This window comes from Anabas testudineus, chromosome 8 (assembly GCF_900324465.2).
Source record: "Anabas testudineus chromosome 8, fAnaTes1.2, whole genome shotgun sequence".
NCBI lineage: Eukaryota > Metazoa > Chordata > Actinopteri > Anabantiformes > Anabantidae > Anabas > Anabas testudineus.
Genome location: NC_046617.1, coordinates 4,600,296 through 4,619,046, shown reverse-complemented (window position 1 = coordinate 4,619,046; position 18,751 = coordinate 4,600,296). Strand labels below are relative to the sequence as shown.

At 41.3% G+C, this 18,751-nt stretch overlaps 1 protein-coding gene across 1 annotated transcript in view; it reads left to right on the top strand.

Moving 5' to 3' along the window:
- Positions 1-1,644: 1,644 nt before the first annotated feature.
- The window catches only part of rapgefl1 (Rap guanine nucleotide exchange factor (GEF)-like 1), a 36,558-nt gene continuing 19,451 nt past the window's right edge, over positions 1,645-18,751 (top strand). The window contains exons 1-3 of the mRNA XM_026355332.1: positions 1,645-2,406; positions 3,284-3,579; positions 18,302-18,380. Of these exons, the coding sequence (XP_026211117.1) occupies positions 2,204-2,406; positions 3,284-3,579; positions 18,302-18,380 (578 nt within the window). The 5' untranslated portion in view covers positions 1,645-2,203. The remainder of the gene's footprint in view (positions 2,407-3,283; positions 3,580-18,301; positions 18,381-18,751) is intronic.

Genomic DNA, 18,751 nt, shown 5'->3' with positions numbered 1-18,751 from the left:
TGATTATTAAGTTCTTTATATGTGAGAAGAAGTGTTTTAAACTCTATTCAGGATTTTACAGGGAGCCAAGGAGAAATGTGATGTTATAACTCTGGCTGCAGCATTTTGGATTAACTGGAGGCTTTTAAAGCAGTTATTGGGACGTCCTATCAGTAGTGGATTACAATAAAAACCGATGTTGTACCATGTTTATTAGATCCATGTCCCACAGTGTGATTTGCAGTAAACTTATAAGGCAGCTGAAATCTTACAGTTTGTAGGCGCCTCACGGGACAAAGGTGGAAAACACTGTTGAGTGTGTGTGTGAGACTGTTGATTCCTGCATCAGGAAGCATCATGCTACAGTGCCTCTATTTTCCAATATTGCTTCATTGAAACAACATAAAATAAAATATAAAAAATTAGACTTTGTCACATTAAGTAGGCCTTATTGTGCTGTTAATGTGTACTTGAGCATTTTACTCAGTGCTGAGCTAGTGCACTATTGCAGCCTATTCACACTGTGTGGCATGCTGTTGTTAATTAAATTAAAATACATGAGAACGGGGCCTGCTTCTCCTTCAGGGGTTCATGATGACAGCAGAGTTTTGTCCTCATAACCTGCTCCTTCCCTCCTGTGATGAACACCACTGACCCTTGTCGTCAGGGATATTTCCATCTCCATCAATTTTACAGCACTGGAAGGCGAATGTGCATGCGCGCGCCCGTTGTGTCGGGAGCGCGCAACTGCAGCAGATGAGAGCAGAGCGGGGCGGGCGGTGAGGAGGGGGGAGGAGGAGGATGATGGGGGGGGGACGTTACGAGTCACTTCTCATTTTACTAATTTAGCAGAAAGGGGGGAGAGAGAGAGAGAGAGACAGAGAGAGAGAGAGAGAGAGAGAGAGAGAGAGAGAGAGAGAGAGAGAGAGAGAGAGAGAGAGAGAGAGACAGAGAGAGAGGAGAACAGAGGAAGAGAGAGAGAGAGAGAGACAGAGAGAGAGGAGAGAGAGAGAGAGAGAGAGAGAGACAGAAAGAGACAAACAGAGAGAGAGAGAGAGAGAGAGAGAGAGAGAATACTGCAAGAAGAGAGAGACAGAAGAGAGAGAGAAGAGAGAGACAGAAGAGAGAGAGAAGAGAGACGAGAGAGAGAGAGAGAGAGACGAGATAGAGAGAGAGAGAACAGAGAAGAGAGAAACAGAAGAGAGAGAAGAGAGAAAGACAAGATACGAGGAGCTGAGAGATAGAGAGACATAGAATAGAGAGAGAGAATACGGAATACAGAAAAGAAGAAGGAGAGATAGTAACAGAGAAAATCTACTAAGCTCAGACGAAAATAGATAGAGAGAGCTACAATAGATCAGTAGCTACATCTCAGCTCGGTATATACTATCTCCCTCGTGCATATCTATTCGTTAGATTCCTGAACCCCCGTGGATCTCACTTCTAGACCTCATTCATTATATCACAAAACCCAAAACACACAACACACACACACAGCCACCACACACGCTCTCTGCTCCTTCTGCTGCTGCTGCTGAGAAAACCCCACAACACGCAAACGCACCGGGCCGGGCGGGTTTGTCCTCCTTCAGGTGAGCGAGGAAGAGGAAAGAAGAGACATATACAGAGACAGGATATACGAATATAGAGGACATAGATAGGAGTGCGACGGAAAAATCTCGTAGCGTCATTCATGTCGGAGACATCACGGAGGAAGCCGCCGCCGCCGCCGCCGCTTGTGTAACACGCTCACACACGGTGTCCCGGTTCACCTCACGGAGAGAGGACCGGAAAGCTGCAGAGACGAAGGGCGGACAGGGAGCGCTCTGTCTTGGGTTCATATTGTCCATATTTCCGCCCACGGCGCTGGTGCCGGAGCTCGGTGTTGACGCCGCGGCTGCAGGGAGCGCGGAGAGCGGGGAGTTGGACGCGGTGGAGCAGGTTGCTGGAGACCGTCGGTGCGGGGAGAGAGAAGGACTCGACCGCCTACCTCGTCCACCAATGGGTTAAAATCGATTTGCTCGTCCAGAGCAGCCGTGCAGAGCCTCGGAGGGTCCGCTCACACCTGCCCGCCCCGACCCGCTGGGGCTGTATGATGTAGGAGCCACTGGCCCCCTCCCGCCCGCCTCTGTTCTGTCTCTCAGAGTCACCATCCTTTAAACAAGCCCCCTACACCCATCAGTGCACCAGTCTCTCCGCACCCCCCCCCACCCAGCGTCCCACCATGCCGGCAGGGATGAAACCGCTGGAGAAGTTCCTCAAGAAGCAGACCACGGCGCTGACCCGGGCCGGGGGCTTCGTTGGCGGTGTAGCGGACAAGGCCAGCGGGGGGACCGGGGCGTCCCGACGGAGGGCCAGCCTGTCCCGGGTCGTCCCTTTCTTCAGGGAGACTTCACCAGAGAGCGGCCAGGCCCGGGAGGTGTTCAGGTGAGACATCATTGGACTGTCGCACAAAAACGTGAAGTATTGAACCCGACCTAGGCAGGGCCGGATTAACCTGTAACAAGGCCCGGGGGCAGATGAGCTGTGGGCCCCGATGGCCCATGTTAGAAGTTTGTTAGGAACTAATAGACCTATACTATATTTAGGAATATGCACCACATGAACTCTGGATTAATGATTTGATTGTAGGGGTCATGGTCAGTATGTTCGGTACCCCCCTACCTGACCTGCACTAATGTTAATGCACAATTCCATATTTTTTCCATTCAAATTTTTTCTTGCTACCTTCTCCCAGCGATCTGTCAAAAGATAAAGAGTTTACCCAAAGGCAAACCAACGTTAAAGACGGTGTGCTTTAGATATCCTCCTTTCACTGGATCTTTGATAAGACAGTTGCTGGTGCAGGCTGTGGAAATACTGGATTTAGACCTTGGTTTCAGCCTAGGAAAATATTCACCCTTCCAGAAATGATGAAATACCCAAGTACCCGAAGAGTCACATGAGGAAAATAGAAAAAGTCTTGCAGTTGCTGGTTTTGCTCAGGATCCAGCTTTGGGGTTCAGATTTGCAAGTATACCACAGATGCTGTAACAAAGGATTGGATTAGAATTGCAACAATCAGTCAGTCCACTAAGAATGGCTTTTTATGTTGGCCTGTTTAATAACATTGCACTAATAAAAAATTATTTGTAGTCGATTCAGATTTTAGATAATGGCACAGATGTGTGCATCACAGGACTGGTGGAGATACAGATGAGCACATTTTTCATCCTGAGAGCCTGAATTTGGACACCAAGAATGTTTTTTGCTAGGACATTAACAATTATCAATATATTAACCCTAAACTTTGCCGGCCCTGCAGCCCCGACAATGAGGACCCCCCATCCTGGCCCTCAGCTACAGGCACCGGTCTGGTCACGGTGCCCAGCAGCGCTAATGGCTCTGGCTCTGGTTCTGGTCCTGGAGGAGGGGGAGAAGTCCGCAGTCCATCTCTGTCCAGTGACGAACAGAGCTCAGAGGCCAGCCTGATCACAGAGACCAGCAGCAGCGGGGGAGGAGGGGGAGGAGGAGGGACGCCTCTTCATTCTGACACGCCGGACAACCTGACCCTCGCTGTGCTGGACAGTGTGGCGGGGAAACGTTATGGACACTGCGCAGGTAAGAAGTGACGAGAACCTTTTTGTTGTACGATTCTGAAGACGTCCAACATAATGAGATTTTATTTCTTTAAATCGTAAATAAGATGAATTATCCACTGTTACATTTTGTCTTTTGTGGAGCAGCACAATCAGGTTTTGAAGTACACTGCCTTAATTTGCCACAGCTGCTCCAACTGTTGATCGTGTTGATAAGCAGCCAAGTACAATCAAACCTCCTGTTGCTTTTAGAGCACGTGCGTGCACCTGTCCCTTTCACCTCTCACGTCTCCCGCTCTGTTCCTCCATTACAGTTTAAGACTCTTGAAGAATGCTTAATGGCACAAAAACGAAGCCCAAATTACAGCTAAAGACTTCCTGGATCAATCTTTACCCACCCACTTACAGAAAAACTTGTCCAACTTGATGGAGAACCACTCAGTGTGGCCACACTGCTGCTAATCACCTTGCTTTTGCTTTTTATTTGGCCTGTTTTTTGATTCTCAGTGGCTGCCCTACATAACGGATGAAGCTGTTATTAGTGAATGAATTAGGCGATGTAACATGGTTATCCTGATTCCTATGCAGTTTGTTCTAGATGTTAAGTTTGGTCTTGGTCAAAAAGTCTCTGCGGGCAGTTCCTCCACTTTCTGGTCATTTGTATGTGTATGTATTTGTGTCTTTTGTATCACAGTAAGCAGAATATTTTTTCATGTTAAACTGATGGTAGAACAAGACATATCTCAAGACGCCATCTTGGGCTCTGAGAAACTATACAAAGGTTGAACTGAGGAAATAATTAGCGCATTGATGGATCGTTCACATAATTGTTATTTGCAGCCGTACGTTTCATGTTGAGGGCTGAGAATGTGTCACTGCAGAACTGCCTCCTAAAGAAAAGGGCGACTGCTGCATGACAAGTGAAAGGAGCAGATTATATTTGACATTTTAGGATTCGTCCTTTGTGGCTCAGCTCGAGCTCAGACCCTCAGTTGTTTCTCTGAAAGAACATTATTTCTGTCAGATTCAGATTCTGGCTGTTCTGTTCTGCAAGAGGGTTTTCATTTTATACTTCATATCATACAGGCTGTTCCTGCTGCCTCAACTGTGTGTGTGTTTGTGTGAGAGATCCAGCGGTTACATAATCACTGCCGTCCTCTTTCAGAGACGCAGCCTGCTTATTACAGCTGAAGTGGGTGTGCATGCATGCGTGTATTGTATGTTTTCCTGCAGGAATGTTTGCCTGCATGCCTGTGTGCGTGCGTGTTTGTGTGTGTTCGTGCATGCATCTTGAAAATCAACATCAGTCTTTAGAGGCAGAGCACTGATTGTTGCCTGTTGGAGGCTGCAGGGTGTGTTTGTGTCCACATGTCCTTTGGTTGTATTTTTCTAGAAACACATACATACAAAATTCTAAAAAAATTAATTAGACTTAGGAAATTAGGACAGGCCTGCATCAGTCTATAACAAATTGTTTGGAACTGAGCCTGCAACATATATTTTTAATAGAAAACCTAAACATTTCTCTGAGGAGTAAGGTGGAGAAACTGATCACTTGCACTACAAAACAACGAGGATACCTGTAGCAACTAAAGATACTGTGAATATGAATGACCGCAGAGCAACACATGGAAACTCATGCAGCATTGTTAAATAGAAATGAAGGATACAGAAAAGCTGCAGAGTGAAGTTCAAGTGTTCAGTGGATCTTTAGTAGAAAACATACTCTTCAATAAAATAGCAAAGACCTCCTACTGTGTGCATTTCTTTCTACACACGCTCAACACAGTAATAAATAATCCACAACTTCCTTCTTGCTAAACAGTCTCACAAAGGATGCATTATTATGAGTTCATTGTGTGTTTGTGTAGTGTTGGCTTCTGCCCGTCAGTGTTATGCAACACCTCTCAGTTAATAAGCAGTTAACAGTTTGTCTCTGAGAAGGAGACACTATGAACTTCAGCTTAGTGAAGCGATGAGTTTATTTTTCACACCACTAATTGTTTTCTCAGCAGGGCTGTTGAACTAATTACATAAAATGATAAAAGGACATGTTCCTGCAACCTTATGTCATACAATTTTCCATGATTGAATGAGCATGGTTTTTCATATATAGATGTCTTTGTGTTTCCAAACAGATGCTAATGTAGCATTATAAAAAGCAGGGACGTCTGAAGTGTGTAGCCGTGCAGCTGCTGTCATCATCAGACCAAACTGTCCAGTTTCTGAGTTTTTCACAGGATGAGTCAACGTTGATAAATTATGGATCGTTTGAAATGTAGCATGAACCAAATGTCCTGTTAGGAGGGAAGCAAACTGTGGATGTTCTGACTCCAACCCACTAAACTTGAACTTCAACATTTTAACTGCAGCTCTTCACAGGAAATTGCTGATAAATCCACTGAATTAAATATTCAAAGTGGATATGTTTTGTTTTTATAGCTGCATCATTCTATTAAAGCAAAATAACAAGGTCTTTGAAATTGTCAGAGAGCTGATAAATGTCAGCCTTACGGCAAACCACAAACCACTCATAACCATAATCAAAGAGTTCACGTGGAGATTTCCACGTGGACTAACTGCTAACTTGACAGAGAGGAGGCTTTTTTGCTTTAGTCTGTCGCTGGGATCTGTTTTGTCTGATGTGGAAGATTCAGTGCTTTTAATGCATAGTGCACTGGCTGCAACAGCTGAGACGTATTTAGACCTTTAATGTTATTCAGCCAGTTCATGCTAACAAAAGAGCTCACAGGTGTGGCTCTGAGTTTCCATTTAGCATGAGGGGAAGTTTTCCACCCATATAATAATAACATACTTTATTGATCCCCTTGGGGAAATTATTGTTTGGACAGCTGCCAGAAAGTAGCTCTACTACTACTACTACAGGGTTTCAGTGTCTTGTCTAAGGATGTCTCAACATGTGGCCAGGAGAACCCAGGAGTTGAACCAATGATCCTGGAGTTCATAGACAACTCCTCCAGCAACTGAACTAGTGCTGCCCCAAACTAGCAGTTACCCTCCAAATCACCACGTGACCATACAAAAGAAGAAGGTAGTAATGAGGCTCTATGAAGCAAACAGTATCAGAGATTCTGGAGGAGGTGTGATTGACCAAATCAACCCAACAACAGATGTTGTCCATTATTTAATCTTGAACTGAATGTGCTGAACCACAGAGGCTGAAGAGCAAGATTTTTTTGAATCATTATGAACACCAAGTGAGAAGACTGCTTTTGCAAGGATCTTTCATCAACATTTCCAAAATGTGAAACTCTGTGGCATCACTGAATTCCTCATTGGCTCCAATACAGTCATTCTCCTGCAAACATCATCTGGGGTGGACCGGAGGGGACAGTTAGTCACAGCTCAACAAAACTAGTGAACATCAGTGGCTGAAACAAGTGTTTTTTGGCAGTTGATTTGTAATCTTAGGGGCATTTTATGAACTTTAAAGTGGCTCCAGAGCGGCTGATTATTTCTGACCCTGGTACAGAAGCAAATGAAAAATCTGTATAATTAGAGCAGAGACTGAGCTGCAGTCCAAAGTTCTGTGATTAGCTGTTTGCTGTTATGGTTTGTTTGTTTCTTACAGTTTTCAGGAGATACAGAGTTTGCTTTGTTCTTACAGCAGCTTAGTTTTCTGATTGTACCACTCACTGTGGAGGGAGCTTAATGTTAAACTGTTCCACCAGAACACCGCAACCCACATTCATCAGGCATCTCAGAGAAGGACAATGTCTAGACTGACTGAAATGGTCCCTTTGAGGCTTCTTCTTTGCTTCTACTTTTAGTATGAGGTGCTTTAATATTAGTATATATCTTTTTTTCATTTATGAAGCCATTCTGGACAAACTTTGCGTTTGTCTCATCTGCTAGTCATAATCGCACATCTGCTAAAGCTTTCACATTTACTGCTCCAGACACTTGCAGTAGTTTTCAGGGGGGACACCACAGAGCTTCCAAGTATTGCTTTAATGTCTTTAGTAAGCACAAAAACCCTGGAAGCTATTATCCATAATCCACCAAGTTAGTGTCTTTCATTGGAGCTCCACACCACGAGTTTAAAACACAGATTTAATGTTAGACATTCATAGTCACCATGATTGCAGACTAGCAAAATTCACTAGAATTGAATCCCTGACAGTGCTACGTTTCCGGGGGTTCAGTTGGTGGTGGGGTGGTGTTGCAGCTTTCCAGGATTTAGGTTTGACTCGGCACTGGTGTGTGTTTCTGTGGTGCGATGAATTCTTGTCCAGTCTTCATTCAGCTGTTGTATTGATTTGCTCTCTGCTGCTGGTGCCAGGAGTGAAAGGCGTTTATGGACTACAAATATGGAGATGCGCTAATTTATGTACTCCAAATGAACCAGCATATGCACCAGCCAACCAAAAGCTTTGTTTAAGCAGCTGCTCATCAACTGTACTGACAGTTATTTTACTTCAGTAAAAGGTTTTCACTTGATCATTTGTATAAAGGCTAAACATTTTCTTTGTATGTACATGTTTATTTCTTTATTTAATTTTATGCTATGTACTAAACTGCTATTAAGAGGGAAAACCTACCCTACAGTCACCTTCTGATTGGTCATTATATACACGTATATTTGCGAATTGTAATCAGAAATGTGCTCCCATTATTTATCTTAATCGGTTCCTCACACTGACGTACAGAGCAACTTTAATGGGAATCAATGTCGTTTAGTTTTATATGCCTTCATGAAACTTGCAAATGCACTAGAAAGTGGTGTTACCATATGAGCTGTTGGCATCTGCTCTCAGGAGTCTTCTTTCAGGTGTTGTTTGACTTTTAACAGATAAGAAGGCATCGACAGAAATGAATCATTTCAGTTTTATAAAGATGCATTTTAAGCATGCTCGTGAGTAGGAGCGCCTGTAATTTGGGATGAATGTAAACATTGTAATGATACATTACACTCAAATCAACATAATCAACGTAATTGATTATGGCAACCTGTTGTTTCAGCTTTAATTCTGTATGATGACAAGGATCTCTCAGCCTTTCATTAATATATCAGACCCTGGAAGTCAACAAGAAAGCTACAGACCTTCAAATGAAAAAGTCGGCTCATTGCTCTCTGTTTAAATGTATCATGAACTGAATTTGAATTGAACAGGCTGTATACTGGCTGTGTAAAAGACCTCTACCAATGTCTGTAGGTCGATCTACTCATTGGTCACTTTACTTGCAGTTAACGTGACAAACCAGTGAGCAAAAATATATTAAAACTTAATTAAAACTATATATACTACACATTAAAACTGAATGTGCTGTAGATTGATACTACCAGCCTGAACCTACATTACCTTGATCTGATGAGTTTTTGTCTTAGCAGCCTTAAAATTACATTGTGTCTCACATTGAATTACTGCAGGGCCTGAGCCTGTTGATCCTATTCAGTCAGTGTGACCCACATCCAGCTTTTATTTCGGCTCCATGTGTCTGCGTCACACCTACAGCACACAGTCATAAAGCTTTCCCCACATGAATGTATTGTTATGAATTTAAATGTTTGTGCAGCCTCGGTTGTCTCATGAGTGTTTGCTTGACTGTCTGATTTTTCTTCGTGTTTGACGTCACTTACTTCCACTGACGATTGATTATTACCTGTCTGGTTTTACCTGTGTTTTTTTTTTTATATATACATGATCTCACCTGACCACATTCAACTACAAAGATACTGAAACATGACAATTTCATTAAACATTTGCCAAAACAAATTTTGGCTTAGCAGGAAGAGGTAAGGGTTATATTCTTGCACAACGAAAGGATTAATAATGAATTCCACAGTTAACATTCAGATTTTTACCAAAGAAATTGTTGCCTAATAGTGGATTTTTGTGACTGGGGGCTCACATAGGAGTCCTGTGTTCACATTGAACAGAACAGTTCAACTCGACAAAAATAAGGAATCAAATAAGTAATAAATAGAAATCTAATAAACTTGGGTTTATTACAACTTGTCACCTGAACTGCCGGTCATGACTTAAGACAATGTACAAGAATAAAACATTTTCAACATGTGTGAGCCATCTGTACCGCCACAGTTGTAAACAATTAAGTCTTGTCTTAATCAGTGTATCATTTTGATTGGCTGGTTTTTCCTTCACTGGCATTAAAAAGTTTTAGTTCTTAAATCCTGGCCAGTCAGCAGGTGCCTAAGTGTGTATGTATGTGTGTTGCGTACATGTGCACGTCTTTATTTCCTTGTGTGGACACATTTTGTTCAAAGACCATTCTTGTGAGGGCATTTTAACCAGTCTTCACTTTTTTAAAGATGTTTTTGGCGTGAACTGTGTTTTAGCGATTGTGCTTGTAAGGTTTAGTTAGGGTTAGGATAAGTTTTAGGTTTAGGTTTAGGCATTTGGTTGTAATGGTTTAGTTAGTGTAAGGGGCAATGCTTTATGTCAGTGACTGTCCTCACAAGTATAGTGATACATGACGTGTGTGTGTGTGTGTGTGTGTGTGTGTGTGTGTGTGTGTGTGTGTGTGTGTGTGTGCCTATGTTGTATTATTAAGTGCAGATAGAGGTAGTAGTCTGGATAATCCTGGTTCAAGGTTCAGACTTACTTAACACACACAGTGATGATTGAGGGAAATGGTGTTTGTGTGTGGGAGAGAGAGGGTGTAGACGTTTTAAACAAAGTGAGGGTGTGTCAGGAGGCTATGAGGATTTAAAAAAATAATTAGCATGTGTATATTAAAGTGTGTGGCAAGATAAAACATGTGAACACTTTGGAATTACTTAGTTTTCTGCATTATTTGGGCATAAAATGTAATAAGATTGTCATCTTATTAGTCACAATAACAGACAAACATAATGTTCTTAAGCTAGTAACACACAAACAATTATAATATTTTGTGTCTATTGAACACACCCATTAAACATGCTGGTACTAAGCTAAGCCTTGGATTTATTAAATGGCTGTACTTCCTTTATGTAAACTCAAAGAATCAGTGTTCAGGGGGGATTTTGGACCATTGTTCTTCACAGAACTTCTTCAGGTCAGACATATGCTGATATCTGCCGTGGCTCTCTTGAGGTCATCCACTGCATCATTCATCAGTTAATGTTTCACAATGTCAAGCTGGCCAACCCCCGAGGCAGCAGAGGAGCCTGAAATCATGACGAACTTCATTGTTGGGGTCATGTATTCATGTTGGTATGTGGTTCCAAGCCATACAAAGTGCTGTGTGTTCTTAAACAGTTCAACCTTAGTTTTATCAGTTCACAAAACATGTTGTGTATTGGGGAGTGTCAAGGTGCTCTTGCACCATGCACCATGATTTGTGCATGGTTACTTTAGCAAGCATCCACTTTTGTAGTTTGTAGACAGTTTGTCTAACTGATGTCTAAATTCTCAAATTACTGTGCAGCCCCTTCCATCACAATGCAAATCAATAATCTGAACTGGGCTCTGCAGGATGTCACCAGAGGTGAGGGACATCACTTTCTTTTCTGCCACAAATGTATAGAAGTTAACGGTTTTACTTTCACTGTAGGGCTTCTACCTAAATCTCAGCAATCTGAATCATCATCCAAGAAGCTTCTGAGTCAACTTTTGGGAAGCAAATTACTGACTTGTGTCCCTGTTCTCAGTGTAATGCTGAATAGTGGAACAATAGGCTGGAAACTTAAACTCAGTCACAAAAACACAGCAGAGCTTCTGCTAATAACGCCAGTGGTGAATGTTAGTAAAGGACACTAAACTAGTTTTGAAATGGATGCTGTTCCAGTCCATTCCTTCTCAGCTGCTACTACAACTTTGTTCAACTCTACCTACCATCTAAAACTGTCACACCCTTACATATGTCCCTAACTGTACCTAAAATATAAGTCACTTTGGTTTAAAACACACATTTTTAAACATGAGACTTAGCTGTGCGTCTAAGCTGAGGGTTTTAAATAAAGCGGTGGAAAAACATGGGTCAGCCAGCATGTGGATGACATGCATCTTCCTCTCCATAATATCATTGTGGGATAATATTATGTGGGTGTGCTTGTGTGTAAACAGCTGCCTCTCAGGTACAACAGAAAGACGATAAGTTTCCTGACAGTTTCATAAAAGAGGAACAAACCTGCTGAAGCTTCTTACGTAACTCACTCACTCACTCAATAACAGGCAAGCTGAGGCAAGCAGGGGTTCAGATGAGGCAGAAACAAGAATGTAAATAGCATTTTACTGAATGGACCCTTCACTAATTGTTGTGATTTTAGTAGGTCTATCATAATAACAAGTTGATTACATTTACATTTAGTAGACACCTTTATCCAAAGCAACTTGCAAGTGTGGTACAAGGCAAGGACAGGGTAAGGATTAGGAGGATCTTATCACTACACTATCCAGCTGCATTACTATTTACAGAAAAAATAATGTGTTCCAAAATGAAGGCTGATTAATTGCATTTCAGACACTGAACATAACAGACAAGTCCATAGTGCTATGCAAATTTCAGAACCAGAGGCGTGGAGAGCAACAAAGGCAGAGAGAAAGTTTTCTAATGCAATCAAAAGCAAACACCACAGTGTACGGCCAACTAAAACAGAGTGATGTGGGTCGAGTATATCATCTGGCTTATTGGCACAAATAAAACCAGGGATAAGTGAATGGTAAAACATTCTGTATGAGCATAATCGTCACAATGTCAGAGGGCCGCCTGCACCTTCTGACATACTGTCAGAATTCAAGTTGCGAGACTTGAACACTTGGTGATCTCTGGTCTATGCAAAACATTTAGCAGCAAACTCAGAGGTCCAAGCTGAAAGCTAAAAGAGAAGTTTAACTTTAAATGTCCATTCTTTATTGAGTCACTTGCCATCCGAAATTAACTTGAATTTAAGGATTAAAGGATAAATTGTTGCATGTAATTTGTGTATTGTTGTTTTTTTATAAACGGTTTAACGCTCAAATATCGACATGCTTCCCTCCTCAAATTTTAAGTGAAAATCGCAGTGCAGTCCCTGGTTTACTCCTGAATTATCTTGTCTTCTCAAAGACAGAGTTGTTTCCTGGGCTAAGTTAAGGGAAAAAAACAAGTCTGACTGTCTGTATTTCAGAAAACCTAGAAATCATTGCACAACGCTGCTTAAAAAAGTTATATCTGACCTTCAGTTGTAGCAAAAATGTAAGAGCTGAACATGGTGAATGAACAGCTAAATTCAAATAATATTATATTTGGTTTTTAGTCTGGTTTAAAAAGTACTAGGGCTGCAGCAATTGATTATTTTAGTATTATATTTAGTAGTTTAGTATAATTATTTTTCACTATTCTATCAAGTAATATAATATTATATAATATTGTCCATATGCTATTAATATTAAAGGGATTTTGTGCAATTTCAGGGTCATAATACATTCTGGGTTTTAAAGAACAAATTAAAGGTTAATAATAATATAACAATAATGCCATTATGTTGTGCAACTTTACTTTTTTACTTTTACTTTCTTTTACTTTTGACAAACCTACACACAGTACTGCTCCCAACCTGTTACCCATTCTAAATCAAATCCAGACCCAACCCAACCAATTAATACAAAGCCCACAATCTGATACACACTAATGTTATTGTATATTAATTTGTTTGTTTAGGTCCAACCCAGTTGTAGGCTATTTATAAACCAACTTGCTGAATGAGCAGTCTGAAGATGCACTCAGTCCAAGTGGAGCACAGGCACTTCAATTTGCAGTTGTTTCTAATTGAAGTGAGACATGATTTAAAGGACTCTGTGAGCATAAAGGAAAGTATTCTCCAACAACAGTGTCTGGTGAGTACCAGACACTTTGATCGTCATGAAGTGTGTATGAGACCCGAGACTGTGGTCACGGTTCACCTTTCTGCATGACCATGACCTAAAGCATACAGCCAGGACTAAAGTGCAGTGATCTGAGGAGTCTCTGACAGTCTCTGACTGTCCCTGAGCGTCCCATCCAAAGCCCAGACTTGGGCTTCTGATCTAGTGTAAAGGAGAAATCTGTCAGGAAGAATGGGACAGAATGCTCAAATCAAGTTGTAAAAGCATATAGAGACTTACCCAATAAGACGTGTAGATGACACAGGGGGGGTCAAGAGGGATGAATACTTTTTTAAACAAGGGATTTCAGTCTTTGATGCAATAAAAATACATATTTTTTTTTCTCCTTGTGGGGTTTTGAGTGTAGATTGATGGGCAAAAATGTCACAGTTATATTGAGAAAGTATAACAATTAATTTTTGCTCATTAATATTGATATTAGTTTGAGGTGAAGCATTGTCTATCCCTTTTTTTTCCCTCATCTTGTTCACACTTGTCAAATCAAAGTAAGAAATGTTGTTGACAGCTGCTCTGTACTGTGGTTTTGAGCCAAAGGCCTGGGTCTGATTAAAGTACCTGTTAAACTACAACAAATAGTTTTAGCAGTATAAACTGCTGCAGGTATAATTTGGATTATTTACCACACACATTTGTTAATGACTGAAGAAGGTGTGTTTGTTTCATCACATAAGCTGAAAATCCCGATCTGAAGGTATTTTTCTTGGGAAAATGCAGCTGGCTTTGGCATGAATTCCTGGGAAACACCTGGATTTTAATTCCCCTTATGCAATTCTAGTTTTGGCAAAATAAAGCAGTGTATGGATTTGACTTCCCTGTTGTCCCTAAGAAATGTTTAGTGTACAGTGATTGTAGGGGTTCAATCCTGGTGCCACTTTACAAATCAAAATGCTGCAACAGTGAAGAAACAGAAACTGAGAGGCAACCTGATAGCACGTTTGCTCTCTGTATGGATGGATTATTTATTTTATTATTATTTTTTGTCTTTAGAAAAAAAGAGATGTGAAGATGAGTGATGATGAGTGAAGAAGCCGCCCACTCGTTCACCTCTCTCTGGATGCTTTTACTGTTCTTCCTCCTCCTCATCTTCCTTGACCTCTCTGTGCTTCAGGTTCCCTCGTTCGACTTCCTGTTTGTGGAAATGTTAGTGCTGCGCTTTTTTTGTGTGTATCCAGTGTTTGTGTATCATATGGACATGCATGTACAGTGTGTGTGTGTGTGTGTGTGTGTGTAGATATATAAGAGGCTCTTTAGCACCTGTTCACATAGCAACCAGCTCTCAGCAAGACATTTGGAGAGGAGGAGTGGGAGAGAGAGAGAGAGAGAGAGAGAGAAGAAGCAGCAGCAGAGGAGGTGGGAGGAAAAAAAACACAAAGACTCAAATTAGAGGCTTTAAACTGAGCTGAAATACAGAGATGAAAACCTCCAAGTTCTCTCTATTCAAATGTAAACTCAGTTCATATTATTGCTCTGAGTTTGATTTTTCTTCTTCACTCCCAGTGGAGTCGTGGGTCCATTCAGAAGACTCATAACATGATGGACTTTTTTCATTTTCTTTACTTGCACCTACAACAGCTGAATGTGGAAGTATTTCAGTGCACGCTTCCAGCTTCACAAGTTAGAAATGTATCCTGGAAAACTATTTACTTGTTTATAGCATTTGGTTCAAGGCAGTGAAGTAACTGAGATTCTCTTTTTCGTCCTAGCTTCTCTTAAAGCAACCTTTGTACCATTACAAGCCCATATGCTCAAGTTCTGTTAAGATCAAGTGATCTTACCTTGCATTGAACACACCATGATGGTCACTAGTGACTCTGTAGACCTAAAGATGGAAGGAGACTACACTAGACAATGTTTTTCACCATTTGACGCCAGAACTTTGTTTAAAGCCAAATAGTTAGAAGAAAAGCAAGGAGTTCAGTGCTGACTTGTATAAGACTAAAAGTAAACACAAAACAAAAAAACTGTGAAAAAGTGAAACCACTAAAAAACAGATTTGGTAAAAGGCCGTGATCGTCCATAAAGGAGCGTCAGTTAAAATAGTCTCTTTCAGTGTCTGGCTCACGATTTCTTTAATTCTGTTTAACATCTCCTTCGTACATGGCAGCCACCAAGAACAACAGAAACAAACACACACCTGCAGATGAAGCGAATGGTCTTAGGCCCAGTGGCACAGCAGAGTTACTAGTGTGGGTAATAGAGAGACCTCTGCAGCTGGATTATTGGCTGTAACACGTGGTCTTTGATTCTTGAGCATCCTCGAGCTGTTGAGCATTAGTAGCCATTAACTACAAGCCAGGAAGTCAGATTTAAAACATGCAAATATGTTACAGCCAAGGAAAAATAAGGCATAAAGACGTGGATTTACATTTAGTCAACGTTTAATCCAAAGCGATTTACAGGGCACACATCAGGAGTTCTTGTCTAAGGACCCCTACACTGTCCCACATGGAGGGTGGCGATCTTACCACTGCACTATCCAGCCGCTATGATGGCTGTTGCAATCTAGTTGCAGATGTATAAAAACATGTTCTCTCTGGTAAAGTTTTAGAGTCAGACACTGTTCTTGCATGTTGTGTCTCTCTTCTGTTCTCTTCTGTGTTATTGCTTCTCGCTCTCTCCCCTCTCTCTTTCTGTCTTTCTCTGGCATCCTCTCGCTGAGCTTGTAGGCGTTCTTTACATCCCAGTTGGATTCAGTTGGTTTCTCTCTTTCACCTCCCACGCTCACACTCTTTCTCTCCACATCCATGCTCTCGCCATCTCTTCCTCCTGCATCGCTCTGCCGATTCTTCCTCAACTGATTGTTTAAATTCATTAACATTACTGAACACAAAGTCGTCCTCGCCGTGAATTTGAGTCTGATTAAATATATATGACACATGCAAATTAGTTAGTGGGCTGCTCTGAATCACCAGCACAGTTTCACTCAGCACCAGCCTCATCACATTTTATCCCATGAGCAGAGACGGAGAAACAATGAATATGTTCAAAAAAGCAACAGAAACAGCATTTTGAAAGAGATTTGAACCACGGTCAGAACTTTTGCCATGATGTACTGATGTACAGAAAACTTTTTTCACTTTTTTTTTATGATTTTTCCATCCATAAATAAGGTTTAATTTTTTAAATAAAATATTGAATCATGATATTCTGTTTATTTTTATTTAAAAAAAAGTTTTTCTTGCTTGTTATTTGGTACTTTTTACACAATAAATAAATGATAAAGTATGATGATGAAGTATAGATATTTGCTTAGTTGGGCTAACTGTATCTTCTTTCAAGGAAAAATCTGATGATGTTTAGGTTATATTTATAGAACTCAGCATACTTTAGGCAGCATTTTTCTTTTGTCACTTTAGAGGTGACAGTTTGCTAAAATGAAAAAAAATGTAGTTTTAAAAAACAGGCCTCTTACAGCTTAAAAGAATAGCATCTTTCTCTGTCCATTCTAATACAGATATTTACAGTGTATTTAAAAACCTGCGCCAGCAGTGGGATGATTTTGCCCGAGGGGAGGGCCACGGTGTCAGACTATAAAAACCACTGTAGTTGGAGAATAGCTAAATCACAGGGATGTTGTTTGCCTTTTCTGACGCTTTCATATTACAGGTTGTAATGAACCCTGCAGTCTCTAGGCGACAGGAACCTGGCAGGACTTCACACTGTAATTTTCAGAAAGAAAAATCCTGTGTAACACACTGTAAAACACTGAAACCCATGACGGCACCAATAAAATGTATAGTTAGGCTGAATCTGTTGTATTGATTTTATGAGTAGTCAATCGACCACGTCATCGGCATCAGTTTAACCACTAATCAATACAACTGGATACACACATGCTGTTCATCTCTTCTTCTTACATTCTCTTTAGTGTTTCCTCTCTCACATTTCCCTCTTCATCCTCTCGCTGTCGGCAACTTGGTGTCTCTATGGTAACCGCCTGCAGAGAGGCGGACTCTGACAGGACACGCCCACTGCAGCATGCATTGCACACACACTCACACTCACACTCATGCACACACACAGAGCAGCAGTATATTTTAGTAAATGTGACCACAGGTTTTGTCTGAGTCGTGCTGTTTCAGCATCGTAAATTACAGTCGTTTACAGCAGCAGCCACTCATCATAGTGTGTGTTACACAGACACACGGACTTTCAGCTAAGTAAAACTGGAATTATCTCAGTGTTACACTCTGCTAAAAAGACAGTTTTTGTCTCGATATGTATCTTTATAACACATGAATCTCACCTTGTGTCTTAGTTTTGCTTTAGAAACGCTCCAGTTCTGGTTTTGCACGTCTCAGACAGCAAAACTCTTCAAGGCTAACTGTTTCTTCACATCCTGTGTGTGTGTGTGTGTGTGTGTGTGTGTGTGTGTTTAAGATTGTTTTCCAAAGTATGGGACAAAAACAGAAACCGGTCATACTTCTGTATTTGAATCAAGCTATGCTAGGAGTTTCCCCCTGCTTCTAGTAATTGTGCTAAGCTAAGCTAAACACATCATGGATGCAAAAAGGTGAAAGTGATGTCTATCATCTGGATGGAGATAAAAACAGCAGCAATCTCAGTATATTTATGACTGTATCTTCAGTGTGTTTGCGGGTAAATTGCAGCCATGTATGGAGTATATCTGGTTATTTTCATATATTTGCGTGTGCTTGTCTACAGCTCTCTATGCACTCACTTTATATGTTCAGGTACCATGTTCAGTTTGTAAAATCCTGTATTTGGATGTTTTTATTAAATTGATCGTGATAAATTATGGTACAAGTTTTTCCTGCTCCTCCTCAACGCTTTCCATGATGTTTTTTTTTTTTTATTTGTTTGTTCCATCTGACAGATTACGTGTGTCCAGGTCACGTTTATGTGCAATCTGTACAACTAACCGCTCTGTTTGTGTGTGTCTCTGCTTAGAAACCCTGCTGGATGACTTCATGTTGACACATCCCATCTTCCTGACGGCCGACAGGCTCCAGCAAGTCCTGCTGCAGCAGTATCCTTCCCACACACACATTCTTATGCATAATTACCTTGATAGAATGTGCTCATAGCGCTGTGTTGTGTATGTGCGTGTGTGCATGACTGCATAATGGAGTTGGCTCGGACTTCCAGATATATCCACATGTGTGACGGCGGAGTTGTCCTGGGACCATCTGTCTGCTCAGAGTCACAGCAACACCCTGCTTACTGACAGTTTTAATTTATTTAATTCTGTGTTTAGTCAGCCACAGTATTATCTGCCGCGGGAAACACAGTTTGATTTCTTGTGGCTGCAGGTTTGTGTTTTTTTTTTTTTTTTTTTTTTTTTGTCGATCGCTGCAGGCCAACGCTGTCTGGCTTCTTGTTTTGCCACACCTTCTCCAG